The sequence below is a fragment of the Rhinolophus sinicus genome, chromosome 12 (genome assembly GCF_057876585.1).
Source record: "Rhinolophus sinicus isolate RSI-liver-muscle chromosome 12, RSI-T2T, whole genome shotgun sequence".
Classification (NCBI taxonomy): domain Eukaryota; kingdom Metazoa; phylum Chordata; class Mammalia; order Chiroptera; family Rhinolophidae; genus Rhinolophus; species Rhinolophus sinicus.
The window spans coordinates 19366578-19389895 of record NC_142512.1 but is presented as its reverse complement, the minus strand read 5'-3'; the positions used below and the strand labels follow the sequence as shown (position 1 = coordinate 19389895).

The 23318-nt window shown below is 42.5% G+C and overlaps 1 protein-coding gene across 1 annotated transcript in view; it reads left to right on the top strand.

Annotated features, from left to right (window-relative positions):
- Nucleotides 1-23318, top strand: part of VPS53 (VPS53 subunit of GARP complex) — a 134631-nt gene that overhangs the window by 71934 nt on the left and 39379 nt on the right. Inside the window, exons 13-16 of the mRNA XM_074319960.2 lie at nt 4505-4599; nt 14910-15152; nt 17802-17949; nt 22686-22768. Coding sequence (XP_074176061.2) covers nt 4505-4599; nt 14910-15152; nt 17802-17949; nt 22686-22768 — 569 coding nt within the window. The remainder of the gene's footprint in view (nt 1-4504; nt 4600-14909; nt 15153-17801; nt 17950-22685; nt 22769-23318) is intronic.

The following is a 23318-nucleotide window of genomic DNA, read 5'->3' as shown; positions in this document are numbered from 1 at the left end:
GCACTGCAAGAGGGCCCAAGTAAAACAGCTAATGGTTTTCAGACTGTATTCCTTGGTGCCCCATCAGATATCACTGTGGGGAGTTGGGAGGAGACCGGGGCCAGGGCGCTAGGTCCCTCCAAGCAGAGCAGTTCTAGTGTGAGTCACTTTTATCGTGGACTTGCAGGTAAAATTTCTTTTGAACCAGGGGTTTTAGGTCTGTTTACAAAGAAAGTACTAAAACCCCTGGACTCAATGATCCACCTGCCATTTCATGAGCTGTTGCTTGTTAGTAATAAAACTTATACACCAGTGACCAGTGCCTCCTCACATACCATCCCTACCCTTCCACTGTCTTACCAGCACTTGTCTTCCTTGTGATTGATTAGCTGGCAGCTCCAGGGTCTCCGTCTTCCCGACCACTTATTGGCTTCAGGAGCCGGGTGCACAGGAGCCCTGTGGGACGTTGGGGAGCAGGTCCACAAGATGCTAGTGGTGAGCGTGGCCAGAGGCGGCAGGGGCGGGGAGTGCTGGCTGACCCAGCCCATTGCCACTCGACAGTTTGCCCTCAAGGTAAGGGTCATTCCCTGCTCACTACTGCATTTTTGGCTATTGAGAAGGGAGAGTAAACTTGCAAAGAGATGTTTAGTTTGAACAATCAGTTGCCAGCATATTCCCAATGATAAAAATGGCACATGAAAAGAGACCGAAGGTGCTCAAAGTAGAAAAAGAGAAAGAAGAAATAAGGAATTTCTGGTTAAAAATGTACCCTTCTGGTGATCCGAGCAGTTAGATTTAATCTGTTTACATTGGATAGTAATAAAAGGAAATGGGACCAGCTGCAGACCTCCTTACTGTGACAACAGTAACCTTTTATTATTCCATCAAACTCCAGGAGGAAATAGCTTAAACATCTGCAGCTTTTGGACGGCATTCACACAGTCAGAAATCCAGCCTGAATGCTACTGCTAAATGACTTAGTATATGCTTTCAGCTGAGAATCAACCCTTTAGGGAGCTGGGCAGTGCGAAGGGAGACACCAGTTTGCGATGCAGTTCCAGCACCTATTATCTAAATATGAGCACATTTGTAAAGCAGCTATAGGCAGGAGGCAGCCCTGTGGGAAAAACGGAAACGTCAGTCAGTGTCTGCCATTGTTCCCCTCTTGCTTTCCGCACACTAAAAGCACTGCAAGAGAGAGGGCCCAGAGTAAAAGCTGTGGTGACAGGTCTCTCCTCACTGCCAGGAGCGGCATTAGTGGGCAGAAGCTGGGCAGGGCAGAGTCACCTGCGATGGGGCTGGGCCGCCCGCTCTGATTTTGTAGCTCTCTGAGTGTTCTGCGGGGCCTCCTCAAGCACAGGGCCTGCGGAAGACTGATCAGCCTGCGTTTGTCAGACTATCATGTAGCCATTTTCTTTTATCACTTAGAGTCTGTATTTCAATACTTACACTGAATGAGCTCTTCAGACTCAGAGATTTTTATCATCACTTTCGTGCACACATAAAAGGGAAAACATGAGCAAAGTAAAATAGGTTAAGGTATTCCTACAACTTCTTCACATTCAGAGTCCAACTCTCCTGAACCACTTTTTCAAAAACTTTATTTTGAAATAATTACATATAGACTCCTAAGAAGCTGCAGAGGCCAGAGGGCCTGTGGGCCCATCTCCCAGCTTCCACCAGTGCTGACAGCTAACAGAACTATAGTGCATTATCAAAACCAGGAACATCAAGTTCTAACCCCATTTTTTACTCAGGTCTGGATGTCTGTATTTTCCCACCTTATTGTCCTCCGGGCCGTCTAGGGTGTGGGTGATGCCACTTCTTAAGTGCTCCTCTGCTGTCTCTGGATTATCTGCTAGGCCACTGGCACCCATCTCTCCACATATTTTTTTACTTTTTAAAAAAGTAATGTCAAACTTAAGAGTCCAGTTTTAAGAATGTTACAAGGAACTCAGATATCTTTTACTTGGGCTCACCAATTGGTAACATTTTGCTACATTTACTTTATCATTTCCGCCCTGCTCCTCCTCCTCTTCCTCTTCCTCTCTGTGTCTCTCCCTCCCCCCTTTCTCCCTCCCTCCCGCCCTCCTCTCCCCTTCGCCCTCTCTCTTTCTCTTTCTCTCTCAGAACAGTTTGTAAGTTTGCAGATATTATGCCCTTTACCTCTACATGTTTTACTGTGTATTTCCTAAGAAAGACATTCACTTAAATTACCACAGATCAAAATCAGAAAATTTAACATCAGTTCAATACTATTATCTATAGACTTTATTTAAATTTCGTAATGTAGTCATTCTAAAGTGATAAATTAAAACATTGTCAATAGTTGGGAAAGTACACATAAATTAGTGAATAAAGCCAAATACAAAATATACATGTTGATTTAAAACATGACAACATTCTATATTATATAAACTCCCGTTTATAATGACCAGAAAGTATCCTGTGTGAATATTTTCGTCAAGGGAAGAAAATATAAATAAAGGGAATAATTACAATACTAAAACGATGATTACATTTTAATTGATAAAAAGTTACCTGGGTACAGTGGTCATATTTTCCAATTCTAAGTTCAGAATATCTAGGCTTACAAAGGTAGACAAATTAAATCGCATTGTCTATTCATTTAACAAAGCACCTTATTGAAAGGAATAAGAAACAGATAAATGACTTGGAAAATATAGAACAAATAGGTAAGGACCACCCTCTCACAACCATCATACTACTCATGGATCTTTCGTTTTTAACTAATGGAAGTGTGGGAAAACTCTTGGGCATCTAGGAAGTGAAGTGTAACTTTGGATCCAGCCAATTCAAGCTCAGTGAACCCACCCTTGGGCGTCTCTCGTAGTCTCAACGGAAAGCCTGACTTTGTCGGTGGCTTCTGGGTGATGAGAGAAAACTGCCCAGATTGTAGTTATTCTTAGGGAGGACCAGAGTTTCTAGGAATCTTACCAAAACAATTAAAGACAAGGCACTCTTAGAAGGTGAAAAGGGAAGAGAGCTACTAAATACGAGATTGAGTGGGATATGTCTAAGGTGGACATTTAATTTTTGGTGATCATTACCAGTTTTACAGATGGGTTTAACCATGCCAATGTATCATTTTTTTTTTAATTGCTAGAAGAAGGTAATCATTTCTGTCTGTAATTAGAGGATTAACTTTTCTTGTATTTGTTAAAAGATAGGAGCTGTTCAATTCAATAACTATGTGGTAGGTTCCAGTTTATACCCAAATTATGTTCTAAAATCAACCTCAGCAAGGGCACAGGGCCTTTTGTTGACATTTGACAATAGATAGAATTGACCTTTTTTAGGAATAGAAAGAAATATAGAGAAAAATATTTTTTAGATTGTTTGAGAAGGAATTAAGTAGCAAATAGACAGTTTTTAAATGCTTGCTTTCCTGCCTAGATGACGTATATATCAGTGTTTTCCAAGTATCAGTTGGGAACCAGTGCTGGTCCAGTTTTTCATTGGTCCAAAGGCAAAAAATACAGACAAAACAGCCAGCCTGTCTATCTCTGAGTATCTATCTATCTATCTATCTATCTATCTATCTATCTATCTATCTGGCATAAGGTCTTATCTTTTCTTATAAAGGACTGACTGCCTTTATGCTGTTATTTTCTCCATATATAATATTTGGGTATAAAATACTCTTAGGAACTTGTGGTGAGAATAGAAAGTAGCTATTAGGTGGGTGCAAAAGTAATTGTGGTTTAAAAGGTTAGAAATAATTACAAAAACTGCAATTACTTTTGCACCAACCTAATAAAAAGTTAACAACCCAATGTTGGTCCCCTGTCCTTTTTCTTACATTTACTTGTTGATGAAATTCAACAGTCTAGGAACCACTGCAGGAAAGCAATGATACCATAGAAAGAGTTCCAGTTTAGGGGATAGGAAACTTCACCATGTGTTGCTAGGGCCCTCTGGACCTCCCTTTCTTTGGGTATAAAAGAGTAGTAAATTCCTACATAGGGTTGTTGTGAGGAGTAGATGAAACGGTATTTTGTTTCAAAGTACTTGGCTCATAATAACAATCAGTAAAATATCGGTAAAAAAATGTGAAAGCGCTTTATAAATTTTAAATACCAAGGGTGCCAAAAAACTGTATGCACATTGTAAGACTAAATGTATATCTCTTTAAATGTTAGCTTAAAATATGTATACATTTTTTTGGCCCCCTCGGTATTAGGTGCTGTTATTAGCTAGGGTTTAAATTTTGAAAACATCAGTCGGAAGACGAATAGCTCCCAAATTGAAAACTTACGTGCTATCAAAGCAGCTGTGAATCTTCCACCATTCAAAGCAAGTAAATGTTGCTAACAAAGCTGGCTTAGTGTTCACAAATTGGCATGAACTATAATGCACGCTATAGTCCCAGTTTAGTTACAATGAATGCCTCCTATCTCTATGTTAGGAGCAAATTTGGAAGGGATGTTTTCTTTGAAACTGCTTGAAAATTTGCAAAAATGTCTCAAGTATAGGCTTTCTTCCTTTTTTTTTTTTTTAACAGCGAAAGAAGCCTAAAGCCCCAGACAATCCATTTCATGGCATTGTTTCCAAGTGTTTTGAGCCTCATCTCTACGTGTATATCGAGTCCCAGGACAAGTGAGTGATGAACATTTTGCTGTTTTCTTTTGCATTTCTCCCTCCTCTGGTCGTGGTTGGGCCACCCCAGGGCACAGCTCCTTCCAGAGGCCGACGGAGGGACTTGGCGTGCTTCTGACCCTCCCCGGGAACCCGTTAAGGATATTTTTATCTCTTGAATGGTATTATTTATTGTGACTATAAATTTCAGAAGACTGAGTTTGACTCTAACAAGATCCCCAAGGAATCCCAACACCCCCTTCCCACGTGGGCACTGAGCCCTTATATAGCTATAGATATCAGCCCACAGGCTTTCTATAATGTCAGGTGCTGGAAAATGTAGAAAGAAAGCCTAGTCTCCAATGTAGATGTTATCAAGTGTAATTTAACTTTTCATTTTTAAATAATTTAGACTTAAAAAAAAAATTTATAAAAAAATCTCGTAGACCCTTCTCCCAGAGAATGTTCACATTTTTCATAACCACAGTTATCAAATCAGGAAGGTAACATTGTCCCCATGAATACCCTTTTCCTGGTCCAAGATCCAGTCATGCATTTAGTTGTCAGGTTTCTTTAGTCTCCTTTAATCTCGAATGGTTTCTCAGTCCTTTCTTTGTCTTTCATGACCTTGACACTTTTTAAGGAGTATTGACCAGTTGTTTTGTACAGTGCCCTCAATTTTGGTTTGTTTTTTGATGTTTCTTCTTGATTAAATCCAGATTATGCATTTGGGGCAAGAACACCATGAAAGTACTGTTGTGTCTTTCCCGGCACATCATATCAGAAGCCAGGATTTGTCCCATTACTGGTGCTGTTGACTAATCACTCGCTTTAGGTCGTGTCTGGCCAGCTTTCTCCGCTGTGAAGCTACTGGTTTTCTCTTGTTAATTAATAAGTATCTTGTGGGGGCCTCCTGTGGGACTATGTAAATACCCTGTTTCTCATCACACTTTGCCTCCTCAGTTTGACTTCCCCTAATGATTCCTGCCCGAAGCAGTTATTACTGTAGTGTTTGCCAAATGTTGATTGTCTCTTTCCATCGTTTCTCCAGCATTTACTAATTGGAGCTGTACTGTAAGGAAGGGCTTCCCCACTCCCGCTTTGTTTGTTTATGTCAGTACGAACTGATGGGTGCTTATCGTTCATGGATCATCATCCATTTAATGTATGTGCTTTTTACAAACTCAGGGGCTCCAGAAAATTTGTACAAAGCAGCCCTCTGTAGCCACGTTTCCTCACAGCAAGAAGAGTATGTTCACGCTCCAGTATCCACTGTTCATGCGAAGGAGGAAGACCCCCTCCTTATCCCCGAGTCTCTGCCCACAGCCAGAGCATGCGGTCCCTGCCATACCGGAGGCAGACTTGGAAAAGGTCGGGTTTCTGGAACAGGCCGAGCTGACCGGAGACAGGCTGGTCCAGGCTCCGAGAGGAGGTCTGGTAGCCTGAAGAAGGCACGTAGTACCAGACAGGGGCTCACGCCAGGCAAACAGCAGCCGTGAAAAAGTTCTTGGGGGCAGTTCTCTGGGAAAGCATTTAGGCACTGAAGTCCAGTCTTGTTTCGTCTTTTTTTTTTTTTTTTCCTTTTTAAATGATTCTGTCATGGGTTAGCAAAGTCTTGTTTCCAGATACGTTTCAGGGATAAACCATGAGAGGAAGAGAATATTTCAAGTGGAATCAGTACATGGAATATTATTACTGTTATTAACCTACTTGATTTTATACATAGCTTCTACTCTTTTCCTCTCCGATTACAAAATGTTTCATATTAAAATCCCAGAAAATGAACTTTGTAAAAGAGCTTCTGAAATTAACAAAAATCTCCTCACTGCTCCCCTCTCCCCACAAAAAAGGTTGCCTAGACATTTTTTGCCTTGTACGGTCACAGTTTTCTTCCCGCTCTCTATCCATTGGGTTTCTGTCTGCAGGCACACAGAGGGCAATAGTTACTATTGCTTATTGGTCCTTTGAAAGCACCCCGTCTTCCATATTCAGAAAGTCTTCTCTCAGGAAGTTAATAAGACACCCCTGAAGGGCGGGAAGAAGGATCCGTTATTTGTTTACTAGGCTAACAGGTTCTTAGGGCAACCCACCTGGATGACAATTTTTGGACAAAGCCCCTTCTTCTCTTATCAACCCAAATTCTTTCTATTTTTAAAAAGGCTTAAAAGCTCTTGAGTCCAGGGTTTACAGTGCATACCTGAGATAACCACATACTTTCCCAAAAGCAACCTGGTCTTAAAGAATCATTTTTCCAAATTATTATAATTCTGGTGTCTACTCTTTTCACGTGGCCTTGATTCATATAAAGCATACTCATTGTTCATGATACTTTGGGCAAAGAGCCAGACCTTCCTTCCTCAGGGACTCTCCATTTCTCTATGAAAAATGAAGTGCTGGCCACGCATCCTGCCGTTTGGCCTTCCTAGGATGTTTCCATTGCACGAGGGGAGGAGCGGAAGCTGCTCATAGGAGAACTGCGTAGGTTGTGCTGTTGTCGCTCCAGAATAAGCAGCAAAAGCTTGAAGTAGAAAATAGAATTCAAGAAATCCATTTCCTCATCTGTTAAAGGAGAAAATCAGACGAAATAATGCCGAAAGCAGTGGTTATTAACCTTTTTTTGAGTCATAAATCCCTTTGAGAACCTGATGAAAACCATAGACCCTCTTGCCAAAAAAAAAAAAAAAATTCCTCTAAACCCACACACTATTTTTTGACTACAGTTTCAGAGGTTCTATAAAGCCCTTCCTCCTTTAAGTCAAAGAATCCTAAGGCTGGGGAAGAAACTCAGGCGGGAACTGATTTTGTACAAATTATTACTCTTGTAGCTCTGACTCAGAAATCTTCAAGGGAGGAAAATCTTAGACCATTCACAAGCTCCCAGATGACAGAGACCCAACACAATGTAGTGGAAAGCGCGTGAGCCAGACAGACCTCGATTTGAGTCAGAACTTGGCACTCACTAGCCTGGTACTTACCCTCTCCGAGCTTCCTTTGTCCTCTCGGCAGTGAAGTTAATAATGCCCCGCTCACAGGATTAGTGGTGAGGATGAAATAGTGGCACTGGCACAAGTAAGCAGTACTCAGGCACTGTGCCTGCCCTGCCCTGCCCTCCCTGTGGTCTTGTTCTGGGCGCGTAGGCAGTTGGGTGGCCTGATCAGTGTCACCAGCTTTCTTCTGGGCCTGGCCTGGGGTCCATCCTCTCATCTCCCCAGCCTCCCACCTTCCAGAGGAAGGTTCTGGCAGCACCTGCCATAGCCACAACCCAAGCAGCAGTAGAAGGACTGCCCAGCTGGTACCCACGGAGGAGGCAGGAAGCGGGGATGTCCGCGAAGCCACCTCTTTAGCAGGTTGGGCTACGGTGTCCTTACCTGTGCTTCAAGTGGCTTTCCTAGTTTTTGTTTATATTTAAGGAGGAAGTTAGTGTGTTTTCTACTCTTGAGAATGTAGTGACTTTCTTCGGCTGACTCTTGCAGAAGAGATTTCTCTACATAGATAGATACTTTGTTCACTCCATTCCGTGACTTTCTCAGAGAAATGATTAGTGACTCCATTTCTGCCCATTTTCCTGAGTTCCCCATCATAACTTTTGTTGAAATAGAGCTCCCCCTTTTCTAGCTTCATCAAGCCTAGAATTTCTCTGTAAATTGATTTGAAACTTTCAGACGAGTTACAAGAATTGTACATAGAGCTTCTGTATGTCCTTCACCCAGATGCCTCAGTTTATCTCTCCTTCCTCTCGCACATACACACTCACAAGAGCACACACACTCACATATATATGCCATACATATTTTTTTCTGAGCTGTTTGAATTCTCCAATTGCCGGCAGCATGCCCCATTACTCCTTAATATCTCACTGTATATTTCCTATAAATAAGGACACAATCTACATAACCACAGTACAACCATCAAAATCAGGAAATTAACGTTGATACGGTATTGCCATTTAATCCATAGATCCCACTCCGTTTCACCAGTTGTTCCAATCATGTTTTTTTAATAAATCCAGAATCCATTCCAGGATCACGGTTGCATTTGTTTGTCACATCTCTTTGGTCTGTTTCAGTCCAGAAGAATAATTCATCCTTCCGTTATTTTTCATGACCTTGAAATTTTTGAAGCGTACAGGCCAGTTACTTTGTGCAGTGTCCTTCAGTCTGATGTTTTCTCGTGATTTATGATCAATGCAGAAGTGGTGCTGTGTTCCCAGTAAATTCATGTCAGGAGGCTCCCAGTGTCAGTTTGTCCCACAACTGTGTTCATTTTTATTATTTGGTTTAATGGTGTCTGCCAGGTTTCTCTATTTATTAATAACTATCAGGAGAAATTTTGAAACCATATAAATAGGCTTTTTTTCCATCTTTCACTTACTTATTTTACCACCCATTCATGATACTTGCCTGAATCATTTATTATTACTAAGATAGTTGCCAAATGATGATTTTCTAATTCCATCATTTCTACTACATTTGTTAGTTGGCAGTATATTTTAAGAAAAAGCTTTCTCTTCTCCCTATTTATTTGTTTGTTTGTTTTTTCTTTCCCCCTTCTTTCGCCTCCGCCGCGCCCTCCGGTTCAAGCCGTTGTTCCTCAGTCTAGTTGTGCAGGACACAGCTCCCTGGCCCATGCTGGTGTTATGAGCCTTGTGCTCCCCCCAGGAGGCAGTCAGTCACCAGTCGTCGGTCAGCCGCTTACAGTGGCTCACGGCAGATCTTGCCGGCTGCTGGCTGCTCACGCTGGCCACCAGCCTCTCATGGCAGCACACAGCAGCCCACCTCCAGCTGCTCATGGCAGCCGAGCTCCAGGGAGAGAGCTGTTGTTCACAGTCTTAGCTGTAGAGGGCACAGCTCTCTGGCCCATGTGGGAATTGAACCTGCGACTTCAGTGTTAGGAGCACGGCGCTCCAACCACCTGAGCAGAGCCACCAGGCTGGCCACTTAAATAGGGATTTATTTATATGAGCATGGGCTCGTGGATTCCTATTTTGTTCAATAGGTTGTAGCCATTACTATCTTTCTGTTTTTAACTTTGTGTTGGAATAAATTTAGACCTACAGAAAAGTTTGAGAAATAGTACAGATTTCCCATATTCCCTTCTCCCAAGTTCCCCTAATGTTAACATCTTACATAACCATAGTATAGTTATCAAAACCATCAAGTTTACATTGGTACAGTATTATCACTAAATGCCAGACCCTATTTAGATTTCACCTGTTTTCCCACTGTTGCTCTTTTTTTCTTCCAAAATCCATCATTATTTATTTTAATGATCAAACAGTCCCTGATTTGGCCATTGGAATCCCTCCAAACTGGTTTTTCACTCCCTGTGCATGCCCCTGTCATTTTGTGAGCACTTCCTTTCTGGCACAAAATATATCAGGCTCATCTTGTACTTTTCTGCCCCAGCGCTGGAGCCATCCATTTTTCCACGATCCCTTGTTCCTTTTGTAGGGAATGATATTTAGAAACTTAAGTTCTGGGGCAGCCAGATGGCTCAGTTGGTTACAGCGCGAGCTCTCAACAAGGTTGCTGGTTCAATTCCCATGTGGGATGGTGGGCTGAGCCCCCTGCAACTAAAGATTGAAAAGGGCGACTGGACTTGGAGCTGAGCTGCGCCCTCCACGACTAGATTGAAGGACAACGACTTGGAGCTGATGGGCCCTGGAGAAACACACTGTTCCCCAATATTCTGCAATAAAAAAAAAAGAAAGAAACTAAGTTCTGGGCATCGGTATGTTTGTTAATGCTTGGGTGTCATCATGCTTGTAGGTCCTTTCAGCCGAGAAAGTTGAGAAATACATGTATGTGTATAGACACATACATCCATATCTATTTTTATACCTATTTCTATATTAAAACCTGTGAGTTTATGCTGATACCTCCAATTCTAACCTAACACTGCAGAGTTTAATTTAGCCTCCTCTGTTACATGTCTGTAACTACATCTACAGCAGTGAGAAACTTGGCTCCCAGTATCCTCCCTGCATTTGCTTCTTTGCTCCATTTCCCTGTGCGTCACCCATCTCCCAATTGGGCTCAAGCCACCCCTTGGCTCCCCAACCCCACTGGCCACACCAGAGCCAACTCCTCAGCCCCCAGCCGAAGGGAAGGTGAAGGGGTGCAGACCAGGTTGTGTACCCTTGAATGCATAAGTTCTGCAACTTCCTGGGGATCTTAAGCTGCTTTGCCCATGCTTACCTCCGTGCCACTGTGTTTAGACTACCATCTTCCCCTCCCAGTGCCACCACTGCTTCACTTTCCAATTAGAATATCGTTTCTAGAAATGTTGACTGCAAATCCACCAGAAGAAACTGCCTTTTGGTCATCCATAGAGAAGCTTGGTCTACAATGTGGTTTTTCTTCTCTTTATCTTTTAATCTTTCCCTCTGCTGATACCACCCTGCAGGATGGTCTAGTCCTAGGTCATATTGTTTGCCAGTTGAACTCCCAGCAGTATTTCCCATGCCCCCCGAAACGCTTGTGCAATTCTTGGGCAAAAAGCCCAAGCTACACGGAAAAGGGTAAAACACACTGTCTACATCTATGATATGTTTCTTCAAGCTGGAGAGAAAGTGAATAACAGTAATAATTGTAATACCATATATTTGTATAGTGATTTACAGTTTTGAGATCAAAGCAAGGTCCAGTGAGCGGATAGAGCTTAGCTTTGGAGTCGGACAGACCCAAGTTCAAATTCCAGCTCTGATCGTCTGTGACCGGGGGCAAATTACATTATTTTCCTCAGTCTCGATTTCTTCATTTATAAAATGGGGACAAGGCCTTCTACTTGGGTCTGTTGTGATGATTAAATGAGGTTGTATTTATAATGCACCCAGCACGTGCCTAGTTTATAGGCTTATAGCTTAGCGGGAGGGATAGACCAACGAAAGATGTGGTGCAGCGTGAAGGCACAAAGACCTGAACAGTGGGAATACAAAGGCGTGTATACATCAAACTGCGGGCAAGCTTTTCTCCATTCACATCTCTTGCTTCCGCCAAAGCCCTCATCCTTCCCACCGTCTCTTCCTCATACCGTATTCTGTGCTCACTCCGTGCCTACGTTCTCTCACCGGAATCTGCTATGCGATTTTCTCACTGGTATCCTCTGTTATTTCCCTTGTCTAAAATAAACTGTTCATTTTGTGTATACCGCCAAATTAGCATTTCTTTTTTCAGTCTGAGAATATGAATATCATAAGCATGAGAGTCCTATCTGCCCACCAAGGCCAAAGCTCCTAATGGGCAGACACTGTCTTCACCCCTGCAGCACTTTGGTCGGGACATGACCCTTTGTAAACTCTTACTTGATTGTAGTCACTTTAGGACATAAAAGGTGCGTCCTTGTGATGCCTGGCAGCAGGTCAGTAAGCCCCATACTGCTTTCTGCGGTGGTCCTGGGAGAAGATCTTGCCAAAACTTCGGGTAGCGTTTGGTGCTTGGAAGAAATGATAATCTGTGCTTTTTTTTCCCTCACCTGAATTCATTTATATCTGATACTAACACCCCACAGAGCCTTACACATACTAAGTGCTCAGTCGTTGGTTGATTGGATGGGATCGTCTCTTCAGACTAATGAACCTTACCCATTCCCATGGGGGTAACTTTTACTGTTCTCTTCTGTGAAACGTTGATTACTTGTTTTCTAATATCTTGTATAGCATAGAAGTGTGTTGATGCGAAGAGTGGGAGATGGAAGAGTGGGGGGGAAGGTTACTCGGACTGGTTTCTTTCTCATGCACACCAGAGAACAGTGGCAAAAGGAACCTGGTAGATGTTCTGCAAAATATGGAAGATCTTTAGAGTTTGGGGTTTTTTTAAGTGGAAATTTACTTTATTTTCTATGATCATAATTTATAATCTTACTCATCGGGTTGGCTCTGAGATAGGCAGTAGGTGAGTAAGCATCCCGACTTCAGCTTCTAGGGGAATTAGGTAAGTGGTTAAAGTAAACTTCAGAGCTCTGGCCCCTGTTTGGGTTGGCACTGTAGATTTGGAGATTAGACTCTCGTAAGAAGAGTCAAGTGGAACCTTTGGCTTTTCTGTTCCATGCCCTCCTCCACTGTACCAGCCTCCACCCCCTCTCCACTTTCCCAGCCTTCCATTCCCACCCCTTAGCAACGAAGTGTGCAGGTTGAGCAACTGAGTATGTACTGGGCCCCAACATAATTGGGAGATTAGCTTTACGCAGAAGCATGAGGGTGGGTCTGTGAGAGCAGAAGTGACATAAACTTGATCCTTACTCTCCAGGAGCTTATAATAATATACATGAAACAGAGAAGATTCTACTACTATAGAGCAAGCAGATTTCACCTTTTGTACCAACTTCAGCCTGTTAGAAGTGGCTGGCTAGAGTGCTGTCTCAAGAAGGATTCTGAAATAACACCAAAGAGCAGTAAAAAAGATTGCGATTATTGGCCTTGGGCCCAGGGTGGGAGAACGTGAACATGTTTCTTGAATATTCGATATCTTTACACTGTATATTAAAGTGTCAGTGTGTTACAGATGACAGAAGTTGAAATGGACATAAAGGATTGGTGTAAGTAGGAGCTGTCTGGGTGCATCCTGAACTGAGCTCAAAAGATGAGTAGAGAAGTGGTGGGACAGCATATTGGCAGGGGCGGGGGAGCAGGGGGAGCGGAAAATCCAGGCAAAGGCAGAGTCAGAGAGAGAGACAGAGCAGGGGGCAGTTGAGGTGAGTTTGGCTGGGGCATAGGGTCGCTGTGGACGAGAGATAGGAGGTTAACTGGAAAGGTTAAGGCAAGAAGAGGTTGTGAAGAATGGAGGTGGTGACCCTGGAGGGGCGTCCCTGCTTCCTAACCATCACCACAGACAAAGACCTAGCCTAGGCCTGAAGTTCTTTAAGGGCAGAATGGCTACATCTGGATATAATAAACTTCCAATAACAAAAGCTCTTGAGTAAAATGTCAGTTTTCTCCTATTCCTGCTAATTGATGCTGTGTATGGTTCTTGTCTTTTTCTTCCTGGCTGTTATATAAATACATTTTAAAAGCACAGCTGGATTCCTATAGCCTTAGACAGCCACCTCAAAAGATGCAAAATGTCCAGATGGGGTGAGGACCCCTCCCATGTTTCGTACAGCACAACTGTGCAGAGACCAATCAATACAGCCCTGCTGGATTTTACCTAGTGATAACTCATTGTGACTGAGGCACACGCAGTAACGTTTGGGAAATGGGAGGAAAATTGCCACCACCATCACCATCGTGACCTGGGGCAAGCCTGGAACGGCTCATGTCCTCTTCTCCCAAGATTTTTTTATACCTTTGATTCTAGAAAGTTTGAGGAAGAAATTGCATTAAAGGAGAAAGAAAGCACTAGAATATTTCTTTACAGTTTCTCTTTGTTTAGGCACCCATGTCATGGGCACATTTAGGTGACTGACACTTAAATACTTGCTGACATCATAACCTTTTTGTGTTTTAGGAGGAAGCAGGGTAGAGTGGGTAAAAGCATGAGATTTGGAGCCAGGGTGCTTGGTTTTGAATCCTGGCTACCTCACCTTCTTGCGCTGTGACTTTGGACAAGGTCCTTAACTTTTCTGCACTTTGCTTTTTGAAAATGAGGATAGTAATAATACCTATTTCATAAGATTATTGTGATGAATAAGTGAAGTTTGTTGAAATGATGTTTATGAAATGTTGACATAGCGCCTGGTACATCATAAGTGTTCAGAAAATGATTGCTATCATTTAGGGCTTTTATTTGCGGAAAGGGGAGATGGCACTACCATGTTTCCCTGAAAATAAGACCTAGCTGGGCAATCAGCTCCAATGCGTCTTTCGGAACAAAAATTAATATAAGACCCGGTCTTATTTTACTATAATATAAGACTGGGTCTTATATAATATAATACCTGGTCTTATATTAATTTTTGCTCCAAAAGACATATTAGAGCTGATTGCCCAGCTAGGTCTTATTTTCAGGGAAATGGTAATATGGCAGTGGGACCAGTACGTGCACTTAGGGGGATTCTGGGCTCAGGTATGCCGCTAAATTGTGTAACAGCCTGTCTAGCCCTTACCTGTTTCATCTCTTAGAGGGCCCAATAATGTCTCCCTCACAGGGGCCTGGGGCCAAATGTAATCATGAAATGCTTTGAAAGTGTAGAGCAGCACACAAATGCCACATTTTATTGCTGCTGTTACTGTAGGTATAATGGGGGTGGTTAATGATGATATTGGTAAAAACGGGTCCAATTTTAAATGTAAAAAGTGTTTGGAATGATTTACTCATGGCAATCAGGCACATTTTATTTTTTTTTGCTTTCTCTTTCTTGAAATGAAATAACATTTCAGGTTTTCTCCCTCCTAGAAACCTTGGAGAGCTGATAGATCGGTTTGTGGCCGATTTCAAAGCCCAGGGGCCACCTAAGCCCAACACTGATGAAGGGGGTGCCGTGCTCCCCAGCTGTGCCGACCTCTTCGTCTACTACAAGAAGTGCATGGTGCAGTGCTCTCAGCTCAGTACTGGGGAGCCCATGATCGCTCTGACCACCATTTTCCAGAAGTACCTCCGAGAATATGCCTGGAAAATCCTCTCTGGCAACCTGCCCAAGTGAGTCCTATTTTTCCTGGTCTGAGTGATAAAGTAAGATTCTGAACATACCTAAGTGTGAGTATCTCTAAGGAAACCCACTCGGGAGTTGTGTACTGAACTGCTAAGAATATCAAGGAGGAAAACAACCTTCCTGAGTTCCCAAGAGTCTGAGACTGTTTTCCTCTCTAGAGGGGATTCCACAGCTGATCAAGACCGTGAGACGACATCCCGATAGTGGCTGCCAGTGTAGGTCAGTTCTTACCACGGTGGACTCAAGGGAGCCAGTCCATTATATATGTATGTAGTTTACACAGATTTAATGATAGGTACTTGGGCAAAAAAGTGGGGGAGTGGTGGAAATAACTTTTCAACAGCACAGGCCACTTCATTCAGGCCCCATTCAATGACAGTATGTCCTGGGATAAGTAGATGGGAGGCATGGGTCTGCTTTTCCCTCGGTCTGATTAGTTCCACAGTCTCTCCCATGGTGTGTGTACCTTGCTATGCTGGATAGAGTCTAATGGTTACACATGTGGTAGGAACTGGGGGAATAGCGTTGCGTAGCACAGCCCCTCATTATGGTGATTTCACTGTATTCACTGGGGCATTGGAATATTGTTATATTGCTTAAAATAAATGGATCATTCAACTAGAGTTTTAGAGATGGTTTGGTTGTGCTGTAGCAATTTTGATCGTAATAGAATATGATCTAAAGTAATACTTCAGAATTTAGCATTCATAAATCATCCCCATGGCAATATTCAACAATTCTGGAATCCATTTCTGTCATTGTCACTAAAATGTGTCATATATGAGACTTTTACATTCTTTGGAGGAAAGAAAATAAAATCCCTATGCTCCACAAGAGATTTGAAATAACAGATATGTTTCACCAATGAGAATTTCTTTGGCTATAATAAAAATTATTTTAAAATGTTTAGTAACTTTTACCCTGATTATGAAAATAATACAAGTTCATTAGAGTTTAGAAGACACAGAAAAGTACAAAGATGAAAATAAAAATTACCTATCATCTCACCACCCAGAGAAAACTAGCTTAACATTTTGCTATATATTTTTCCATTCTCGCTTTTGTTTGTTTAACAGAATTGGGACTGTCCTCCTTAGAGCTATACACCCTGCTGCTTTAACTTAGCATCATCCTGTGAGCATTTTCCCACGTGTATTAGTCAGTGTCACAGCAGGAAACAAACGGTATACACAGCTGGGATATTGTTACTAAAGCGACTATTCACAGAAATAGGAGCAAGGTGAAAGGAACCAACAGGATTCTGAAGCATCTAAACACAGTGGGTATTTATTGCTACTTTCAAACTCACTTGAGGGCTAGGGCTGTGGACGAAGGGCTGCCCCAGAGAAGCTGTCATGATAGAGGCCCACGGTCACTGACAGGACCACCCCGAAGCAGAGGGAGCTTGAGGACCAGTTAGCTAGTACTCAGACCTCTCGCTCTACCTCTACAACTTCCTGCGGCATCTCCCATTGGCTGAACCCAAACAGGAGGCCTGAGGGCCAAGGAGCCTGGGTGATACGTCTGGAGAGGTCAGTCTCCTGCGCCACAGAGAAGGGAAGAGAAGAGCAGAGAATGGATCTGGGAGGCCAACCGAGCCCAGTTAGCACTCGTGACAGTGACTTCATTAAATATTTTTAATGGTGCCATGGCAATCAGACATATAGAAGAGCCTCAGTTAACTTCTGAGAATCTTACTGATCATTCTCTTAATTAATTGTGTAGTTGGTTCACCATTTGGTTGGGTTCTCCATTTTGATGTTTTAAATAACACTCAGCAAAGCATCCTTGAACAGAAGCAGAACTACTTACTGTCCAATCGTGGGAACATTTTTTTAAGCTCCTGAAATATGCCTCCAGAAAAGTTGTACAATTTAATGTTCCTAAGCAGTAGAGGAGAGTGCTAGTGGCCTCACACCCTTATAAGTGCTGGAAATAAAGACGTTGTCAAATCTTTGATTACCAGTAAAACCGGGCCTTTTTTTTCTTTTTTAATAGGAGAAATTTCTCTTCTATTTTTAAGCTAAATGTCATGGGTTGTATCTTCTTTAAAAAATTAGACTCTAACAGTTGAAATAGTAGGAAGTTTTATAACTGCCTTTTGACATTTGGTAGATGTGTGATCTGATCAATGGGCAGGGATGAGATGCCTTTTGGTTTTTTTGAGACAATCAGGGCTTTGGGCAGGAACCATGGCTCAATATGCACTTTCGTACCCCTCCACAAGCACGACATACCAATTCCTATGCAGAGTTTTCTTAGCTGAGGGAAACAATTGGGGAACCAGCTTTTGTGCTCCGCGTGATCCTGAATGAGCTCTACAGAGCAGGAAATGGCAAGCTGAGCCGAGAGGCTGCCGAGCAGCCTTCTCTGAGGGTCAGCGTCATCACAGTGAGCGTGACTGATGACTGGCTCACTGCTGGAGTCGTCTCTTCCTATTTCTGATGGTCGGAGAGTTTAAACAGATGATAGTCAAGGTGAGGTCAATAGGAAAAGGGCTCATTGTATTGTGGATTTGTTTGGGCCATGTCCAGCCTTTCCTTCCCCCTTTTCTTTGTCTTAAACGATGTGTCGTTTCCAGTTCAAGAAGCAAATGAGAAGTCCCAGCCTGACGACTTCCTGTTCCTTTTCCTCAGAACCACAAGCAGCAGTGGAGGCCTGACCATCAGCAGCCTCCTCAAGGAGAAGGAGGGCTCCGAAGTGGCCAAGTTCACTGTGGAGGAGCTGTGCCTCATCTGCAGCATCCTGAGCACAGCGGAGTACTGTCTGGCCACCACCCAGCAGGTGAGCCGCCCCGGCTGCCCACTCGCCGCCTCCTTGTCCTGAACCTCTTGGGCCACATAGCTCAGTAGGTAAGAGTATGGACCCTAAGAAGGCCGCCGTGGGCAGACCCGTTGGCCTCCCACAGAGGAAAACTGGCTGTGCAGCCAGAAGACGGCCGAGTTGGCCATCTTACAGAAGGGCCTTGTTAAAAAGTTCCTGGGCAAGAAAATATGACCAGTCTCTTCCCAGGAGTCGTGTAAGCTACATAAAGGGCATGCCCTCTGGAAAGTAGGTCAGTAGCCCCATCTCCTGCATGAGACAAGCAGGAACAAACTTGATGGTACTAGGACCCAGCCTTTGGTGGCGATGAGTCACAGCCAGTTGTTCCATTCTCAGAGCTATCACTAGGCTAAGCAGAACCCTTTGGGCTTTCTGTGTCTCCTGGAATTCACAGAGCAGTCTCAATCTACCTGAACAAATGACTATTGTTTGGATGCTGACGCTCAGGAACTGTGAAGCCGGAAAGGGTGGTGCCTCTCCTGGAGCTCCCCATTAAAAGGAGGAAGGACCAGAATAATTTTCCATGCAGCCTTAGATGTAGGATTAGAAGTTCCTTTTCACACGTGGTCTGGAAGTCACCTAAGGCCAAGAGACAGAAAGTAATTGGGGAAGGTTCTGCTCTTGCCCCCTTTTTTGGTTTATTATTTATACACGTCTAGATCATAGGAAGGCAGTCATAAGTTATTGTTCAGAAAGTATAGCTTGGAGCACCTGTGAGCTAGAGCAAGAATACAGGTGGCCAAAGAAGCGTCCCCCCAAAACTTCCCAGTTGGGGTTCAGCTAGCCAGAGGCGGAGGCAGCAGTGTACTCCGCTTGGGGACTGTCATATTGGCTCACACAGGGAAAGTTCTGTGAAGGCTTGTTGTTAGAGCCAGACTATTTTGTGTGTGTGTAGAAAGAGAAAGAATACACACATATAAATACAGTATTTTGAAAGTAAAATAACCATGGTACAAAAAAAAAAAGCTATAAAAATGACTCCTAATCCCATCACCCTCAAATAATCATATTAGCAATTTAGAGGGCTTTTTTCCAATAGTTTTTGGTCAACATAGTTCTACATGCTATAATCTTGACTTAATTAATTTTCATATCTTTTTGTTGTCAACATCATAGCATTAGCATTTTTCCTGTCACTATGACGTCTTTAGATGATCATTGTTATAGCTACAAAATATGCCATAAATTATTTAACAGTATCCCTGATAATTGTTTATGTTGCTTCAAGTTTTTGCTTTTATAAGTAATCCTACAAAGAACATCCAATATGTTTTCCATTATTTTTCTAAAACAGATTCTTAGAAGTTCTAGAAGTAGTAGTAGATCAGAGACCATTTTGCTGATTCATAATAGATATAGCCAATTTTTTTGTTATTTAGTGAAAATTATTTTTACTGATTATAAAAGTAAATACATTCTTAGCCCCTATTTTGTGATCTTTAAATACAAACATTTTCCACTGAAAGGAACCAGCGATTCTTGAAGAAATGACTAATTCCAGGTCTGGGGTGGTAAATATACAAGAGGAGCCTAGAACATGCCAAAAGCAAGAAAAGTATTAAAGCTTCTGAGAGTCGTTTCAGAAGTACTCAGGACCTGTAGTAGGTTTAATGTACAAAAAGATATGCCCAGGCCCTCACCCCCAGTAACTATAAATGTGGCATATTTGGAAGTAGGATCTTTGAAGATATACTTAAGTAAGGATCTCAGGATGAGATCATCTTGCATGTAGGGTGAGCCCTAAATCTAATGATTGGTGTCCTTAGAAAGGAGAGAGGGATTTAACACACAAAGACACAGGCATGTAAAGATGGAGGCAGAGATTGGAGTGATACGTCTTCAAGCTAAGGAACACCAAGGGTTGCCAGAAGCTACCAGAAGGTAGAAGAGAAGCATGGAACAGATTCTTCCTCAGAACCTCCCGAAGGAACCCACCCAGCCAACACCCTGATTTTGGACTTCTGGCCTCCACAACTGTGAGAGAATACATTTGTTTTAAGGCACTAAGTTTGTAATAATTTGTTTCAACAGCCCTAAAAAACTAATACAGGAGCCAACCTGAATAAGCTCTACTGGTCAAAGATGAATTAATTTATCACCTTGGAAGATACTAAGGAACCACAGGGATGAATTAAACACTGATAAATAAAAGGAAAGTTTTTATCCTGCCATTTCTATTTGACTTACACCTCAGGCTAACCAAATCATGGACAATGGGAAGTATCTCTTTATAGCAGAATTTTAGCTAATAAATGAAGAAGAAAAGATAGAATTAGAATCTCATTCTTTTATACCTCGTAATGGAATAATGGATCTGGGCATTAACCATCAATGGCTGCTGACATTACAAGAAGAGACACAACCAAATATCATGTATCTCCTGATAGAAGTACACAACACCATCAGGAAGTAGTTTCCTAAAAAGAAAAAAAAGAACCTGAATCTGATCAAGCTTCTGCAGTTGACCCTTGAACAACACGGGGGTCAGAGGTGCTGACCCCCTGCGCAGTTGAAAATTCACATATAACTTTTGACTCCTTAAAAACTTAACTACTATTAGCCTGTTATTGACTGGAAGTTACCAGTAACATATGTAGTTGATTAACACATGTTTTGTGTGTTACAGTGTATGTATTATATACTGTATTCTTACAATAAAGTAATGTAGAGAAAAGATTATCGTAAAGAAGAAAAATACATTTACCGTAGTTATTGAAAAAAATCTGTGTAAGTGGACCCACACAGTTCAAACCGTGTTGTTCGAGGGTCAACTGTACATCGAACTATAATTTACAAGAAGTACAAGGGACAAAGGAACATGTTCATGCCTTGTGGATGCAATCAACAAAATCTGAACTATGGAAAATCTAAACTAAATCTACAGGCACACAACCAAGTTTCCTTAAGAAAAAATCACAGGGGTAGAGGATAAAAAGAAATGGGGGGAAAAAACCCAGAGACTTAAGAATCCAAGCAATAAAGAATTGGAAAATAAAATTTAAAAAACAATGCCAGTAACGTATCACTATTGTTAACACTTCCATACTTAACACACTTTCATAGAGTAGTTCATTCATTCAAGAGATCTTTATGAAACACTTATATATGTACCAGACACCGTTTTTGATATTAATTAGCAGTGATGAACAGAGTAGACAAGTTTCTTTCTCTGGTGGAACTTAGAACTGATGGCACCGGATGATAAATAAGTAGGCCGAGATGTAACTTCAATTTTGTGTTAAGTGCTAGGAAGGAAGCAAATGACACAGTGCTAGTTAGGGAGTTGCCCACAGAAGTAGAGTGGTCCTGAAGGGTTTCTCTGAGGGGGTGACATTGAAGCAGAGACCTGAGGGTTGGCAAGGAGATGCCAAGTGAGGAGCTTGGAAGGGTCGGGAGGTGAGGGGAGCAAAGCAAGGGAGCTGGTTAGGAGCGGTGAGCAGGCAGTGTTTAGGGGAGAGAAAGTGGGAAGTGGGAAGTATGAAAGCCCTGAGGGGGAAAAGACTTTGGTATTTCCAGAACTTGAACTGGTCGATGTAACTGTGAAGCCAGGCATGCAAGGGGAAAAGCAAAATGTGGGCAGGAAAGAGAGAGACAGGACCCAAATCATGGTTAGAAGTTAGGATTTTATTATCAGCACTGAAGAGTTGAAGCATTTGTAAGTCTGCGCCATAATTTGTTTCACCAGTCCCTTGTGAATATATGTGTAGATTGTTTCCAGTTTTTCTATCATAAAAAGCACTAGAGCTTTATGAAAACAGGATCTTACCTGTTTTGTTCACTGAGTAAGTCCCTAACTCAATTACAGAGCCTAGTACAAATGGGCTTTCGGTAAATATTGGTTGAAGTAATGATGCTGCAAAAAATACCTGCATATCTTTGTACGGTGTTCTCATTCTTTCATTGAAATACTTTTTTAGATATAAAATTGCTGGCTTAAAGAGTGCATAGATTTAATTTTTGCTTTTAAAATAAATTGTCCTCTAAAAAGGGTACACTATGTACACAACCCTCAGAGCGTTTTTAAATTTAAGACAAAACATTCATTATTCTTAGAGTTTGTGTAATAAGGTCTTAAGTGCTAGATGAATCAATTCCCAGGCTGTTTGGAGGATGTCTGGTCAGTTGTATTTGATCTTGAGGTGGCTGGGAGCGTGGCCAGTGTTTCTCTCCGAGGCTGTGGACTGCTGAAGGCAGAGTCTGTGCTTCGTTTCTTTGCCTTGGTATCCCCAACACCTTAATACAGTGGGTGACACATAGTAGCACTCAGTGAATACTAGAATACTGATTTTACTGCCACCCACTGCCAGCAGCTTCCAGTGTTAGGGGGGAGCCTACGGTTCACCAGGCAAAGAGTATCCTAAAAATCAGTGCCTTTTTAAAATGAATGAAGTGAATCGTCAATGTATCATAAGAAACAAGTACAGCTCAGTACTAAATGGCACAGACGGGTTCTGGAGGAAATTTGATTTCTGGTCCTACCACTTACTCTCCTGGGTTGATCACTTCTCCATTTCCTCACGTGTAAAATTGGGGTCATAATAGAATCCTCCTCATGGGTTGTGAGAATTAACTGAGTCAATACATGAAAAGAGCCTGGAATTGTACCTGAATCATGAAACTCAGTCAGTGTTAAGTATTCTTATTATGGTAGTCCTCCGGGTAACCATGAAGCCTGTTTCTCTCTTATTTTCTAACAGCTAGAAGAAAAACTCAAAGAAAAAGTTGACGTCAGTCTGACTGAGCGCATCAACCTGACGGGAGAGATGGACACGTTCAGCACGTATGTACCTTGTACACGTTTGCTCACGGCCTGCCCTCCACGAAACAGCATGTCTCAGGCTGCAGGCTTAGGTCACTACAGAACCTCAGAAGTTTCCAGGGCTTTCTGTTGGGGCAGGATTATTCTCCACTGGCCACTAAGAAGAAGCACTAGAAGCTGGTGCAGCTGCCTCCCGTTGGCCTCCTGCGGTTACTTTTAGCTTACCAGTCTTTATTGTTGCACTATCTAGAATAACGAAAGAGAGGAAAGCCTCCTTTGACCGTCCCTGTAGGAAGATCAGGTCCAAGGCCTCCTATGTGCCCCCCTAAATCTACAGAGGGCCAGCCCCTCCTCCAGTGTTTTAGAATCTAAAGTGGAAGCAGCTTGATTTTAGCCGTGGGAGGGTGAGAGAGTGTGTGTGTGTTTGGATTTGGGGTGGGAGGCTGTCTGTCCAAGATGTTCAAACTACAAAGCCTTCTTGATGCAGTTCTTTGCCTGGTGTTACCTTGCAGCATTTTTGTTGCGGTCAGTAAATGAGATTGGGATGGGCCAAGCTTCAGCTTTCTCATCA